The sequence below is a fragment of the Phascolarctos cinereus genome, unplaced genomic scaffold (assembly GCF_003287225.1).
Source record: "Phascolarctos cinereus isolate Bilbo 61053 unplaced genomic scaffold, phaCin_HiC Scaffold_4;HRSCAF=312, whole genome shotgun sequence".
In the NCBI taxonomy this organism is placed as follows: Eukaryota; Metazoa; Chordata; class Mammalia; order Diprotodontia; family Phascolarctidae; genus Phascolarctos; species Phascolarctos cinereus.
The window spans coordinates 557,214,711-557,230,759 of record NW_027555847.1 but is presented as its reverse complement, the minus strand read 5'-3'; the positions used below and the strand labels follow the sequence as shown (position 1 = coordinate 557,230,759).

Sequence of the window (16,049 nt, the reverse complement as noted above, 5' to 3'; positions counted from 1 at the left end):
CCAGAGACAGAAAGATTGGGGGGAGGGGGTGCTGTCTGCTGGGACGGGGGCAGGGTTGCAGCAGGAGTTGTTTTCATGTATTTTTCTTTAACTATCATCCTGTCCTTAAACCTGGAGCTTCCTGTAGGATAACCATCCTTGCCCAGCCCTGTTCTCCAGACACACTCAGTGCTATCGATTACTCTGCTGCAGTGCCCTGGCTCACACTCCGCTCCATTTGGAGGGAACGGCGACGACAGGGGGGCGGGGGAGGGGAAGGAAGAAAGAAGGGAGGGAGGGACAGAAGGAGGGAGGAAGAGTGAGCCAGCAGCTGAGAGAGCCCGAGCAGGAAACAGGAGACCGCGAGCGGCCGGGCGTGCGCTCTGCAGAAGCCGGTTCTAAAAACAGCCCTCTCCTAATAAAGCGATGGAGCGGCCGGCCTCCCTGTAAACACTCGCGGATCACAGACCGTCAGCCCCGGCGGGCAGCCCTGAGATCCGGCCGCAGCTGACCCCAGCAGGCAGCCACTCAGAGCCGCCCCTGCCCCTGCTCTCCCAGGTTCCAAAAGGGAGAGGTTGGCAGAGAGAAAGAGAGAGAAATCCTTCCTGCGGATCCCACAAGATGCCTCGGGTAGATGCAGACCTCAAACTGGACTTTAAAGATGTCTTGCTCAGACCTAAGCGAAGCAGCCTCAAAAGCCGAGCCGAGGTGGGGGCCGAGCCTGAAGCCGCGCGATGGTTGTGTGCTTTGAGTTCTCTCTGTTTTCCTTTTCTTGGTACCTAACGTCAGAGTTCTGTAACATTGCTTTCCTTTCTGAGCTCCCTGAGCTTAACGCTGTGTTATTTTCCCCTGAGCAGAGGTGGCCAAGGTCAGCTATTCCCTTGCCAGGGCAGGAGAATGCCTTTATGGCAGAGAAAGAAAAAAAGAGAGAGAATTGGGGAGTTCTTATTTCCCAAGACCAGGGCAGGGGTGGTGGGTGGGAGTTGTAAGGCAGGTGGAAGAGAAATTGAGAATGGCCCTGCCATAAGTGAGCAAAGTAAGAATTGTTTATCAAGATGCCTTTGGACCGGACTTTTATGTGGAGAGAGAGAAAGAGAGAGCGAGTGAGAGTGAGAGTGTTAGGGATGGTATGAAGGACAGGAGGGGATGCTAAACCACATTTGGGTTTTTGCTTCTATTCTCAATATTGAAGGCTGCTGTTGACTTTACACTTGTGAGTCCCTGGAGTTCTCTGACTTTGGAAATGTCTTTGAAAAGGAGCTCCAGATACATTTTGATTGCCTGTGGAGCAGGTGGGCCTGGTAGGCGACTCTTTTTCCTCCTGGAAGGTATGTGGGGGTGGGGTGGGGAGGTATATTTCCATTCTAAATATAACACTAAGGAATTGGGCAAGTCTGCTGATCCAGCCAGAAGCCTAAAAGTGGGAGAAAAATATTGGGGGGGGCGGGGAGATCGTAGCAGGTGGTTGTTCTTTTTGACATTTCTTCTTGGGATGGAATGAAGACCTTCTGAGCAGGTGGCACCCTGCATTGTAAAGGGCATAAGAGAAAAGGGAATGGACTGTTGGTATGGTAGCCTGGCTGGGGGAGGACAGAGGTCAAGGAATGCACAGGTTAATTTATTCTTTGTGCATAATGGTGTTGGCACAGCCTTGTCTTGGTGACAATAGTAGCTTAGGAAATTGGACACCATCACTGAGGCTACAGACCTAGGAGTAAACAGAGCAAGCCAGAGCCAAGTCACTGCTGCATCAGTTTCAAAAACAGAAACCCGACTCCCTGAGGCGAGGAGGCATACCTGTCTACCTTGTTGTTTGGGGCTTAGCATGAGTTGGTGGTACTTGGTACTGCCATTCACGGAGTCTTATCCTAGCTGAATAGGAGCAGCTTTGTGCTTTTGCCCATGAGTGAGGAGTAAAGTCACCTTTGAGGAGTAGCAGGGCTAGCTGGTTGGCGGGGGTGCGGTGCAGTGTGGTACAGGAAGAGGCTGGTCTAGAATTAACTCTCACCACTCTAGCCGGCAGAAACTTAGTGCCTTTCCTTCCTGGTAGCCTTCCATAGAGCAAGGGATGGAAAAGACTTTAGTGAGATAAGCAGGGATAGCAGTGGCTTGCAGGATAGGATTTCAGGGGCCCAAGGATTTCCCTCTCCCACTTTTGTACTCCACCCCCCCCCCCAAGGCCTTCAGAAACCTCATCTGCCTCCTGGCTGAGGCGACATTCCTTTAAGGGACAAAATCTTTTGCAGTTCACAATTGGGGATCAGGGTCCAAGTGAACATGTGGGTAGGACCATACCTCTGGAAGGTCATTCATTACTTATTCAGGAGCCTGTTACATGCAAATATTGAGGTGAAAATAACCAAAGTCAGATATTTTACTGGATGGTAGGGAAAAGGAGAGAGTGTTGGGGCACTGAAGGTGGCCCTGAGGGATATTAGGGGGAAACTAAAGAAAAACAGTTTACCATACAACAAACTTGCTGGGAGCTAGCAGGAGGCATCGTGACAGAGGACAGGGCAGGGGGAACAGAGAATTATCTGGTTTGGTCAGGCACTCTCAGGCACCTGGCTGGCTGGGGCCCCTGGCGAAATAGTTTGTAGCAAATTCCAAGTGTGATTACTAGAATATAACAGGGGTAGTCTGTTTACAAAACTCCAAACACCCCCAGGCGAATGACTGACCCCTTAGTGCCTACACAAGCCTGTTGTTTGGCAGTTTTCCTTCCTACCTTTGTCTTTTCTTTGACCTCTCAATAAGAATATTACTGAGGCATCAATATAGCTGAATCACAAAAATTCAGAATTGGGAAGGACCAATAGCCTCTAGCTTAAACATCGCTGATATAGAGTCATCTAGCCTTCTTTGGAAGGCTTCTAGTAAGGATCATAGGATTATAGAAGGGACCTGAGAGAACATTTAACCCAACCATCCCATTTTACTGATGAAGAAACTGAGGCCCTCAGAGGTTAGGTGACTTGTCCAAGGTCACACAGATGGTAAGTAGCAGAACAAAAATTTGAACCCATTTCTTCTAGGTCCAACTCTCATCGTTCTCAGCCCCCTTTCCACCATGTAGAAATGGCTACTTCCTAAGGCAGCCCATTCCGTTTTTGGATAATACTAATGGTAAGGAAGTTCTTCCTTCTGTTAAGCATAAATTATTCCTGGCCTGAAGGCCTCAGGGAGATCAGATCACAGTCCTTTGGAGGGCTTAATCACCCCAGCACTGGCCTAGGGTTGCTCCCTATTTAATTAGTGCAAGTCACTTAAATTCTTTATGTGGGGTTAGACTAGATGCCTTGTAAGGCCCCTTCATCTTCTAAGTCTGGGATCCTATAATCTGTGCTGGAATAGACTTCAGGGAGGTAGAGTGCTTTGATAATAACAACAGCAATAGCTAATATTTATATAATGCTTACAGTGTGCCAGGTACCGGGCATCTGTTTTGCAATTATTATTTCATTTTATCCCCCTGACAACCCAGTGAGGTAGGTGCTGTTATTACTCTCGTTTTAGGGGGGGAGGAAGCTGAGGCAAACAGAAGTTAGGTGACTTGCTTAGGGTCACATAGCTAGTAAGCATCAGGCTGTATTTGAACTCAGGACTTCCTGACTCTAGGTCCAGTGCTTTATCTATTGCACCACCTAGCTTTCAGGCAGGGGTGTGCTGGATTGTTAAATTTAGTTGTTAAATTTTCAGTGGGAACACACAAAAATGTTAATAATACAGATTAAAGTGAAAAGTGTGTCTTGCCTAAATTTGTTTTCATCGAGAGGGTTGTTGAACATTTACCAACATGCTACCAGATTACCTTGGTCAAGTCATTTCATGTCTATGGTCTAAGTATGCATTGCTATGGTTCAGGTGTATGGTATCCTAATCTGTGTAAAGACAGTTGGACCACAAGACTGTTTGCAGCTCTAAGATCCTGTGATTTTTTTAAACTACTAGTTGGGCCTCAGAACTGTCAGAGATTCCTTCTGAATCTTGGGAATCAAGGGTGATAACTTCCTGGGGGTCTTTCTGAACTGATAATGTCACTTATCCTAGGCCAGAGTCTCATTCAAAGACCTGGGTAAGATGGGATCTCAATTGGCATTTCCTGCTAGGGAACTGGACACAGAGCTGTTGGAATGAACATTTGTCTCCTCAATGACCTTAAGGCAATGAGTTGATTAATTTATATTCTTGCTTAAGGGGCCTAAATTAGGCTTAATAGCTGGAATGTGGAGCATGGGTGTATGTGCCAAAGGGCCTGCTCCACTCAGAGGCCAACCACTTCATATTAAATGTCAGCATAATTTCTTAAATGCCACTGATGTTTTTGGAAGTATATTCTTTCGTTGTTCATCTCTGTCTACTAGACTACTAGTACTACTAATAGCATGTATATACCGCTTTGAGGTTTGCAAAGTACTTTACAAATATGATCTCATTTTATCTTCACAACAGCCCTGGGAGGTAGGTGCTCTTATTATCCCCATTCTATAAATGAGGAAACTGAGGGACAGAGAGGTTAAGTGGCTGGCCCAGGGTCACATAGCTACTAAGCACCTAAGAACAGATTTGAATTCAGGTCCTTCTGGTTCCAAATCCAGTACTCTATCCACATTTATAAATGCCTTGAACATTGCAAGACTCTATTAATATATTATCTCATTTGATTCTTACAACTAATTACCTAATAAGACAAGTGCTACAGGTATTATTATCACAATAATATGAAATAATAAACTGAGACTGAGAAAGGTTAAGTGTCCTACCCAGGGTTATATAGCTACTAAGTGCCTTAGCCCAGATTTGGGGCAGTTAGGTGGCATAGTGGATGGCGTGCTGGGCCTGCAGTCAGAAAGACTCATCTTCCTAAGTTTAAATCTGGCCCAGATGCTTCCTAGCTGTGTGACCCTCGGCAAGTCACTTAACCCTGTTTGCCTCAGTTTCCTCATCTGTAAAATGAGCTGGAGAAGAAAATGGCAAACCCCTCCAGTATCTCTGCCAAGAAAACCCCAAATGGCATCACAAAGCATCCAATGCTCCTGAAACTACTGAACAACAGCAAACAGCAGGCAGGCACCTAAGGTCAAATTTAAACTCAGGTCAGCCTAATTCTAAGTCTGGTAACCTAGCCATTACATCACTTTAGAACAGAGATTAATCACACGTAGCCAGATCCTTGGTGACATATAACGGAACAATTCCCCAAGAAGCAAAGAATTCATTTCATATAAAGGTCTGGGAATTATCAAGGCTTGTTGTATTTTCCATGGCTAGTTCTGGTTTTTATATGTTCCTTAAAGTTCTTGGATTGCCAGGGCAAAACCTCCTATGATATCGCTAGAGTGCACAGCATGAATTGAACTATATGCATCTTGAAAGTGTAACTGCAAATTTAGTTTTTGAAATACTGGTTATTTAGGCCAGGGCAACTAAACAGCAGACCCATTCTCTGTGCAGGTTATGGCTAATCTACTCATTATTTGTATCTCAGAAATTGTCGCCTCATGGAAATAGAACTGAGACTGAAGATGGAGGAGATGAGCTTATGCTTATGCAATTATGGGCTCTTATTTTTCTCCACTGATTGTTTGCTGTTTTTAACCCACTAGTGTGTGTTACATATGACATCATTCATTCTGGAAAGGAATGAGCTTGATGTAGAGAAACCAGGCAGGTGGTTAGAATGGACACTGTTTAAACATCTTTTCATCCTAATAATAAGAACCAATAATTCATATGGTTAGACTGGCCACCTACATAGTAAGACACTCTCTCATCTAAGTGGATCTTTCTTTTCACTGAACAGATTTTGGTTACAGAAATAGGTATGCAATCACTGCTCTCAACATTCATTAAGGGATTATTGGTCTGAGATAGTCCACAGCTTTTTCTGTCTAGGTGCTGATCTTGAAACATGAAATTATCTTCAAATGAAAGGGGGAGGTCAGGGGAAAGGACAAAGAGCCTCTAAGTATGCATTGCTAAAAAAATGAACACTCTTGCCAATCAGCCAGGGTATGGGGAAACCGAAGAAGTTATAGTATATGAATGTGTTGGAATACTATTGTGCTATAAGAAATGATGAAGGATGTGGTTTCAGAAAAACCTGGGAGGACATATATGAATTGATGCAAAGTGAAATGAACAGAACCAGGTGAACAATTTACACAGTAACAACAATATTATAAAGATAATCAACTGTGAAAGATCCACCACAATTCCAGAGGACCCGTGATGAAAAATGCATTTGACCTTTAGATAGAGAATTTCTGGACTTAGAGCATAGATTGAAGCATATTCTTTTATCTTTTTTCTTTTTCTTTGTTTTTCCTGGAACATGGCTAATACGGTCTTTTCAATGGATGTGGGAGGATATGAAGGGAAGGAGATAATTTGGAACTGAAAATTTTTTAAAAATTGAGTTAAAAAGAGAAATCAAAAATAAAAGAAAATGAATTAGTTAATTCATTTAATTTTCAGTTTAATTAAGAGCTCGTGGTTTAATTAAGAGCTACAGGGTTAGTGTAGTCTTAGTTCCAAGGCACTATAAAAGCAGTAGAACCACCCCTGTATTTGTTCTATCATTTCACCCTTGGTATCTTCAGAATAGCGTCTAGGTGCCTTTTGAAAAGAGCTGCAAATGTTTAGTTTTTATCTAAGAATTGTGGGTTGGCCAGCTGTATGTTGTTTTGTGGGTGTTTGGCTGAGTTGGGTAATAGTAAATATTTAAAAACTAGCTTTCCAAAAAAAAAACCAAACAAACCCAAAACCAAACCAAAACCAAAAAAAAACCAACCTGTGCTCAGCTGAAACACTTAAATTTAATCTGTATTATTAATATTTTCTCAATTTCTTGTCTATACAATCAATAAAACAATCTATCAAGCCTTGGTTGGTACATTTGCCTTCCAAGGTATAAATGCTCATGCTGAAAATTTAACAGCTTGCCCTTCTGAGTAGGTTTGAGGTGGCTCCAGTGTACTCTTGATTTGACCGTAACTCAGTGCTCTTGGTGAGGCTACTACTGTGTCAGTCATGGAAAAGGTTCCTGACCTCAGAACTGAACAGCAGCTCCCTAATCATGAGACCTCCGAATTCCAATAGAAGTAATGTCCCTCCTCCTTAGCATCTTGAAATCTAAAGAGGTGGATAGAAATATAAGCATTCAGATCTCTGACTCACTCATGGGCCCAACCACAGCTGTGCAGAGATGGACTTGTGAAAGCGAAGCAGATGAGGAGCTAGAAAAGATAAAGGATAGATTATGTGGAGATGATGAAACAGTGATTAAAAGGTCTGGTTCTGGATGGGACTAGTTATGAAGGAAGTGATTTTTAAATCTAACCAGTTTCAAAAGAGTTTTGGCAAAGAAGTTGGCAGGGAGAATTTCAGTGAAGAATGGTTTGGGAAATGTGTAGAGTAAGCAAGGGCAACAGATGAGCTTTCAGAGCTGGAATGAAGAACATAAACTGGAAAGTAAGGTTCAGTTTGGGAAGTTAGGAAAAGAAGGGCCTAATAGTATAAGGCTTTAATACCTCTGATTGGGAGCTTTATTTTGTGGCAGAACATCATTTTTGGTCTGCGTGAGTTTTGCAAAGAAATAATTGTAGCAGATTTACCCAACAAAGAAGATTTCAGAATTTAACTTGAATGTAACCTGTTGCCTTTTGTCCCTGGTGGTATACAAAGAACGTACTTTATTATTTTGTAGAAAACTAATCTCCTAACACCAGAATGGATTCACTGAGCCATGTTCTTCATTTACGTTCTGCCCACCTCCCAACCCCATCTCCACTAAATCCCTCATGCTCTGAACCAGCCACGTGGGAAAGCCCAAAGAGGACATGGAGAACTCACTTACCTTTTCATTTTTCCCAACAGGTAGATCTTAAATGCAGCTTCACATTTCGCAACTCCAAGCAGACCTACTCTGGGATCCCTATCATTGTGTCCAACATGGATACAGTTGGTACATTTGAGATGGCAGCGGTGATGACTCAGGTAATTTGTTGGGGGAGGAAGGATCTTCCTCTTTCTCCTCTGTAGCTGGGAACTGGAAAGTTGCGCTTCGGATGTTTGCAGGTTGATATGAGTTCCCATGAGTGCTTGATCAGCCAGCTATTGATGCAGCAATGATGGGAGGAGAAAAAAAAAGATTTAGCTTATTTCATTTGGGGAAATAGAGCAGCCATGATGGTTCTTCTGCTCAACTCCTCATCAGAAACTTTAGTGAGATCAACTCTTCACTTGCTGCAACCAGATAAAACTAAAGATGATACATTGAATGGGGAACCGTAGATCAGCATCCTTTCTTCCCCACCCTTGTCTCACAAAACCTAGTTTGGGGAGCTTGAAGCATTAAGAAGCTAAATTGCCTGGTTGGTGCTAAAGAGAAGAGTTATGATGTCAAGATTTAAAGACTGAACTTTTAGTTGCACTTTAAATAATAATCTGTCTTTTAAAAATCATTTTGATAGTGCTATAAGATTATCTCTTCTGGTCTTGTGATTTTTTCCCCCCTTTTCATCTTGAACTTGAAATACCAATTCAAGATGAAAGACAGACTTGCCACTCCACCCTACCCTCTTCCAGGAAATGCCTCTCCCATTCAACTTTAGTTACCGTCAGCCTGAATTAGAACAATTATGCACCCCTTGAAAAACTTGTCTTTTATTTCTTTGGCTTCCTACTGCACACCATAGTGCTTTGCACATAGTAGGCCCTTAGTAAATGCTCCCTTGAGAGTGATGATTCTGTATGTGATGATTGTGAATCTATTTTGGTGGCCAGAGTGATAAGAGGGAAAAGAAAAATCTTTGGCTAAAAAAAGGGTGTTTCTCATGAAGGTAGTTAATCTAGTCACAGGAGTTACTGGGATTTATCGTTACGATGAAAACTATTTTGAACAGTGTCCATACTTAGCAAATGGATTTGGAATCATATCATAAAAATCATACAAGTGACCTTAGAAATCATTGAACATAAATTTCTACCCAATGTCCTCGATAGGTATCATCCAGCTTATAATTGAATGCCTCCAGTAACAAAGTATTCTCATTGTCCCATAAAGTCAAGTCAACAAGCATTTATTAAGCACTGTGTGCCAGGCATGTTGCTAAGCTCTGGGGATACAAAGAAAGGCAGAAAACAGTCCTTACTCTCAAAGAGCTTCTTGGAGCCCTCTAATGCTTCAAGTTTTTCATAACAAACAAGTGAGGTAAATAATCCAAGCATCATCATCATTATTACTGTTAATAGCTAACATTTACATAGCACTTACTATGTGCCAGGCACTGTGCTAAACACCTAACAATCATCTCATTTGATCCTCCCAGCCAAGGGAGGTAAGTGCTATTATAATCCCAATTTTACATTTGAAGAAGCTGAGGCAAATAGAATTTGAGTGACTTGCCCATGGACACACAACTAATAATTATCTGAAGCTGTATTTGAACTCAAGTTTTCTTGACTCAAGGCCTGGTGAACTATTCACTTCTCCACCTAGGCTATCACTCCTATTTTATAGATGAGGAAGTGACCCATTCCAATTTTAGACATCTCATTGATGGGATGCTCTTCCCTATATTGACTTGAAATCTGACTCCATATAACTTCTTCCCATTAGTCTTGGTTTTCCCTATTGAAGCCCCAAAGACTAAGTCTAATCTGCTTTCCATGTTACAGTCTTTCAGATCTTTGAAGAGTTCTTTTTACATCTCCCCTAAATGTTCTCTTCTCCAGGTTAACTTATTCACACAACTCCCAAATGACCTAAGTTCAGGTCATCTCACCATCTTGGTTGTGTTCCATCTGGATATTGTCATGTGTCTCTTAAAATGTGACATCTTAACCTCTGAACTCAATAAACCAGACATGTTCTGTATAGAGCACAGTGTAACTGATATTTCCGTTATTTTGGATTTTATAATCTATTAATAAAGCCTAAGACTGTGTGTGCTTTGTTTGGGCACCACGCTACATTATTGACTCGTATTGAATTTCTAGCCAATGAAAATCCATGTCTTACTCTCTGGTTAGGTTTTCCATATCCTGTGCTTGTGCAGTGGGTTTTGGAACCTGAATACAGGATTTTGTACTCCAATACTCCAACAGATATGTAACCTAATAATAATTTTCCTTAAGCTCATATTTCACTCAGCTCCAGTGGTTTCTTATTTGCTTTAGGATAAAATACAAACTCTCTTTAGCTTTTAAAGCCTTATACAACTTGACCATGATCTATTTTCCAGCTTCATTGGACATTATTTCCCCTCCCACACTCTGTGGTCCAGACAAACTGGCCACCTCTCTCTTCCTCACACATGGCAATCTATCTTCCATCTCTGTGTCTCTGTATGCCTGGAATGTGCTTCCTCCTTACCTTTGCCTCATAGAGTCCCTCCCCTTCTGTAAGATACAGCAAGCCTCCCAACTCAAACAACCTTTTATTTAACTACTTTGTACATATTTGTATTTATTCACTTTATATTTGTGCTATTTATGTTTATGTATATGTATGTATATACTTATAGTTATATACATGTACATGTGTACATATAGTTGTATATACACATATATAGTTGCTATAAGCTCATTACTAGTAGAGAGTTTCATTCTTTTACCTACCACAGTGCCTACAGAGGTGCCTAATAAATACTTGGTTGTTACTAATCTCATCAATGTGCCTGTGCCCTCCAGCAATGTAAATTATTATCCCTCCATACCTACTCACTGGATGTGATCCTTATCCATGTCCTCCAATTAATTCACCACTGGGGCTCTACCTGTTGTTCTGGGGGACTTTCTTACATTCTTTTGACATTGTGTGGCTACCAGTGGAGCAAACAGACTCTCCACTGGGTTTCCCTCATTCTTAAGATGAGAACAGGCTAGCTCTTTTATTTGGGGGGGAGAAGCAGGGGTCATACATTTCTTTTGATTATATCCTTTACTCCATTTTAGTCAGTGTAATCCTTCCTTCCTTCCTTTCTTCCTTCTTTCCTTTCTCTTTTTTCTTTTCTTTTCTTTTTCTTTTTCTTTTTTTTTGGTAATATATTATGGCCTGCTCACAGCAACTTTGTGGGCTTCCATTACTCTTTTGATCTTCAGTTTTAATTCTCAAAAATGGAAGTATTCTCTGTCTTTGTCAATTCAATTCAATAAACATTTATTAAGCACCTACTATGTGCCAGGCACTGTGCTAAGAGCTAAGGATACAAAAAGAGGCAAAAGACAGTCCCTGTCCTTAAGGAGCTTACACTCTAATCTTGTAGCTATACACAACCACTAGAAAAACATCAGTATTGAAAAGAGGGAGCCTTTATTCTTGGGAAGTCATTGGAGTTCTCCCCTCTTTTATATACCTCCATGCCCTCAAAATTATCACCTCTAGGATGGACCTCTTTTTTGTGTATTAAATCTATTCCAGTTGTTCTTTCCCATTTTTATTTTCCTCAGTGCTTTTTTCACTTCCTAAAGCCTCCTGGTCTGTGCAGAACTCTTACTATCACACCACATTGCCTCAGTAACAACTCAACTATTCCAGGTTTAGGTTAGGTACAAGGGAGAGCTTCTTGAGAACCAGCATTGGAATCAGCTACCGGAGGGAAAACAGTCTTGATGCAGCCCTGCCTTGACATGGGCTTGATTTAGAAACACAATGAAAGGTTCCCTTGATAGGAATGATTCTTTTAGTCATTTACAGTGGTGACATGGAGTCCTGAGCAAGGTATACAGAATCTCTGAGGACTCTCTCATCCACTCATGGTAAGGCCTTACTGGCCTAGTTATAGATGCTCCTCTCATTATAGGTGCTTTCCAATCTGGAAAAAACTTTTTGTGAGTGTCATTACTTACCCAGATATCTTAGCTGCCTGTTACTTCCTGGGAACATATGCAAAGCAAGGTACATGTAAGTGTCAGTAAAATGGATACTCTGAGGTTGTGAGATAATATCTGCCATATGGACAGAAGGAAAATGGGCTGACCTGGCTTCTAACTCTAATGATGTTGTTTTGTTTCCCAGCATGCCATGTTCACAGCAATTCATAAGCATTACACCCTGGAGGACTGGAAGCTGTTTGCCACCAATCACCCAGAATGCCTGGAGGTATGATCACATCATGATTATTGATCATTTGACTCATGTCAAGCAATAAATATGTTATATTGGGAAGAAAAAAAAGCCTGCGTTTTCAAGGGTATTTGGATTAGAAAGGTAGAATCATTGTATTTTAAATATAGTCTGCGGTATTTTTATAGAGAAAGCTGGCTCAAGTGGAGTGTCCTGTGTAAAGGACTTGGGTTAGATGACTGCCGGGATTCTGGGACTCGGTTCTGTGATTTTATGATCCTGTCTCTAAGAGGGTCTCCAATGGTAGATTCAATTAAGCAGTTGGACAGTGCTGCCTCCTGGGAGAATGAAGACCTAAAAATAGAAGAAACCAGATTGATTTTTTTAAAAGGATGGGGATAGCAAAGGAAGAGGTTTATGTATTGTTTAGGCAACTGACAAGATCCAAACTAAGGAGAATCTGGTAAAAGTCACTGTGTTCTGCTGTTAAGATGAAGATGTCAAAGAATTAAGAGAGAATAAAATGGAGAGGAGCAACCTGATAGAAGGAAGCGAGCTGCTTCTAAAATCAGAGGACCTGGGTTCAAATCCTACTTTTGACATTTATCCACCTGTGTGAGTGTGAGTGAGTCACTTAGCTTCCTTGGGCCTCAGCTTAATCAACTGCACAATGAGGGGATTGGATTAGATTGTCTCTTCCAGCTCTACATCTGTGTTCCTGTAGATTGGTCCTGTGAATATTTACTGTCCTAGAGACTGGGATCCAAAGATAAACTGCTATCAAAAGAGGGAACTGCTTTCAGGTGTTTTCTGATCCCATATGGAATCACCAGCAAACTGTTCAAAGAATTTTTTTTTTTGAGAGGGCAGTTGGGGTTAAGTGACTTGCCCAGAGTCATATAGCTAGTGAGTGTTATGTGTCTGAGGTCAGATTTGAACTCAGGTCCTCCTGACTCCAGTACTGGTGCTCTATCCATTGTGCCACCTAGCTGCTCCGAAAGAATTATTTTTTTTACTAGATTAAAGCAAGTAATGTAGAGTTTTGTGTGATAGGGAAAGCTCCTTACCTTTTTTTTTCTTGATAATTCTGTTTTGACAACTAGCATGTTACAGCAGAAAGGACACTGGACTTTGGTGGTATAGTAGATAGAGTGCCGGGCCTGGAGTCAGGAAGACTCAACTTCCTGAGTTCAAATCTGGCCTCGGGCATGTCACTTAACCTCATTTGCCTCAGTTTCCTCATCTGTAAAACGAGCTGGAGAAGGAAATGGCAATCCATTACAATATATCTGCCAAAAAAATCCCAAATTGGGTCATGGAGAGTTGAACCAGCTGAACAGCAAACTTTGTAATAATACCTGTAATATCCACCTCCCAAGGTAGCTGTGGAGTGATTTGTAAATATTAAATTGCTATAGAGATTTGGAGAAGAAAAATGACATGAGTAGACAAAGAGAAACTGGCAGGGATCTGTCCCAGAAGCGGAATTAATATGTGGCAGTATTACAACAGAGACAATGGGGATAAAAGTCAGATGGGAGTGAGTCACCTCAAGGAATCCAGTCACATACAATAGGACGTGCTTGAGTTTCTTACAGAAAATGTCTTTGGTTTCCCTTGGGCCATTAACAGTTTTGAGTGGGAGAGCTGAGAAATATGACCTCTGTTTCTAGCCTGAAACTCCAAGCTGAATCCAATCTTAATATAACTTCTGAATATAAAAGCAGCAACTACTAGTCATACCTTTCAACAAAGAAAAAGCAAGCTTGATGGCAAAGAAAGGCAGACAGGGCCAGCTCTTTTTCTTCCTTCTTCATTCCTAAGGGCTTTTTACAATGGTTTCTGAGGCAGTGCTAACAGAAAATTCTCATAAGCCACATTAGAGATGCTCTCCATGGGACTGAACGAGGTCACTCTGTGATTGCCAAGTTCTGTCACCTCATTCTGATTGCTGCTGTTTGAGCCGGTACATTAATTATGTCTGGATTCTGATTAATGAGAAGATGGTTCTCTAAGATAAAAGATTCCTGTGACTCTAGCTCAGTGACTGAGCAGCTGATATTTTATTTTCATTTTACAACTTGCAAGTGAATGATGACTATTTTCTCTTCTCTTTTGTCTTCCAACAACCTTTTGAGAAAATTGTTGATGAGTAAGCAATGATTTTTTTCCCCCAAACCTTCATTTCTGTAAATGTAGTTTTGGATAACCTTTCATTAATCAGAACCTCAACCTTCCCTTATGAACTCTGAAAATCTGATTTGTTCTGTAAAATTTTGACGCGGTTAAAAGGCTGTAGCCAAGGACCTAGAAGACCACAGGTTCCCCACCCCTGCTGGACTATGTCATGCTGCCTCCACAAGACATTCTTTCAAATGCTTAAAGATGGTTATCAAGCCTCCCCTAATTCTCTTCTCCAGACCAAACATCCTCAGTTACTACAAGTGTGATTTGATTTCCAGGCCTTTGACCTGTCTGGTCACCCTTTCCTAAATACTCTTCCTCTTATTAGTGTTATTTGTAAAATGCACCTCTCAGAACAGAACAAAATACACTCCATGTAGCCTGACCAGGAGAGCATACAGCAGATCCATGTGTCCAAGGGGTCTGCAGTATACTTTGATGCCCATATAGTTCTGTTTCTGCCTCCACTGATACTCCCCCAAATGTTCTGTGCTATGCTTTTTCCTCCTCTGATTCCTGGAGGCCCCCCGTGAGTCTATCCTGTTCTGTAACTCCTCACTTCCCTCTTAATCTCATCCTCCAATTCCATTATGTTTTAACTCTTCTGTTTCATTTGAATAAGGTACAATGTATACACTTCCAACATCATTTTCCAGTAATGGATCTCATCCCATCAAATGTCAGTGAAACATATGAGATCAAATTTGCCTCCTTTAAAATTTAGGGGTAGTTAGGTAGTGAAGTGGATAGAACACTGGTCCTGGAGTCAGAACTGAGTTCAAATCTGGCATCAGATACTCACTAATAGTGTGACCCTGGGCAAGTCCCTTAACCTCTGTCTGCCTCAGTTTCCTCAACTGTAAAATGGGAATAATAATAACACCTACTCCCAGGGTGGTTGTTGTTGTTGTTGTTTTTTAGCTTGCCCAGGGTCACACAGCTAGTAAGTGTTATGTGTCTGAGGCCGGATTTGAACTCAGGTCCTCCTGAATCCAGGGCCAGTGCTCTATCCACTGCGCCACCTAGCTGCTTCTCTCCCAGGGTTGTTGTGATGATTAAATGAAATAATAGCTGTAATGTGCACAGTGCATGGCACGTAGTATGCACAAATAAATGTTAGATGTTGTTGTTACTATCATTATCATTATTATCTCCTGTCTACCTTGTTCGTCACTCATACTTTGTGTATCTGAGTCTGTGGGCCTGACTACCAGAATTTTTCTTGGATTTTGTCTCCTGGGAATTTGAGGGGTGTATCTACTGCTGTTTTTCTTTTTGCTACCTTCTTTGTTTAATAACTAGGTAGATGTATGTAGATAATTTTTTCTCCCTCCCTTCACCTCCCTTCCTTTTCAGTTTTAAAACCCCTTTGATTAGATTTGCAAGATACCAGGTGTATACATTTGATTCAATATGGAAGACTGAAAACAAATTTCTACCAGACAGGCAAATGAAGGTAGCCAAATTTTAAGTGAGAGGCAGCTGGATATAGGCTGAAGACTTGAGTCCTGGGTCTTGCCAGACTTAATCTTTCTGGGCAGTTTATTTAATGTCTGTGACCCTCAGTTTCTTTATCTATAAAATGGGATAAATTGTATTGTGTCACCTACATCAGAGGATTGTGGTGAGGGTCAGTTAAGATAAGGTACACTAAAATATTTTTTTAACCTTTTAAGAATTTTATTTTCAATTTATGGAATAAAACAAGCATTTCCATGATAGTACAATAAAAAGGATGAAACTGCATGCAGGTGAAACTGCAAATTTACTACTCATAACTTGCTATTTCTTTCAAACATACAACAAAATTATCATG

The 16,049-nt window shown here is 41.4% G+C and overlaps 1 protein-coding gene across 3 annotated transcripts in view; it reads left to right on the top strand.

Moving 5' to 3' along the window:
* Positions 1 to 305: 305 nt before the first annotated feature.
* GMPR (guanosine monophosphate reductase) overlaps positions 306 to 16,049 on the top strand; it is an 86,423-nt gene continuing 70,679 nt past the window's right edge. The window contains exons 1-3 of one of the 3 annotated variants that reach the window (XM_020986800.2): positions 306 to 687; positions 7,858 to 7,977; positions 12,002 to 12,085. In XM_020986800.2, coding sequence (XP_020842459.1) covers positions 601 to 687; positions 7,858 to 7,977; positions 12,002 to 12,085 — 291 coding nt within the window. In that variant the 5' untranslated portion in view covers positions 306 to 600. Of the gene's footprint in view, positions 688 to 967; positions 1,308 to 7,857; positions 7,978 to 12,001; positions 12,086 to 16,049 lie in introns of those variants that run through there. The other 2 variants (XM_020986798.2, XM_020986799.2) reach the window with 2 other exon arrangements.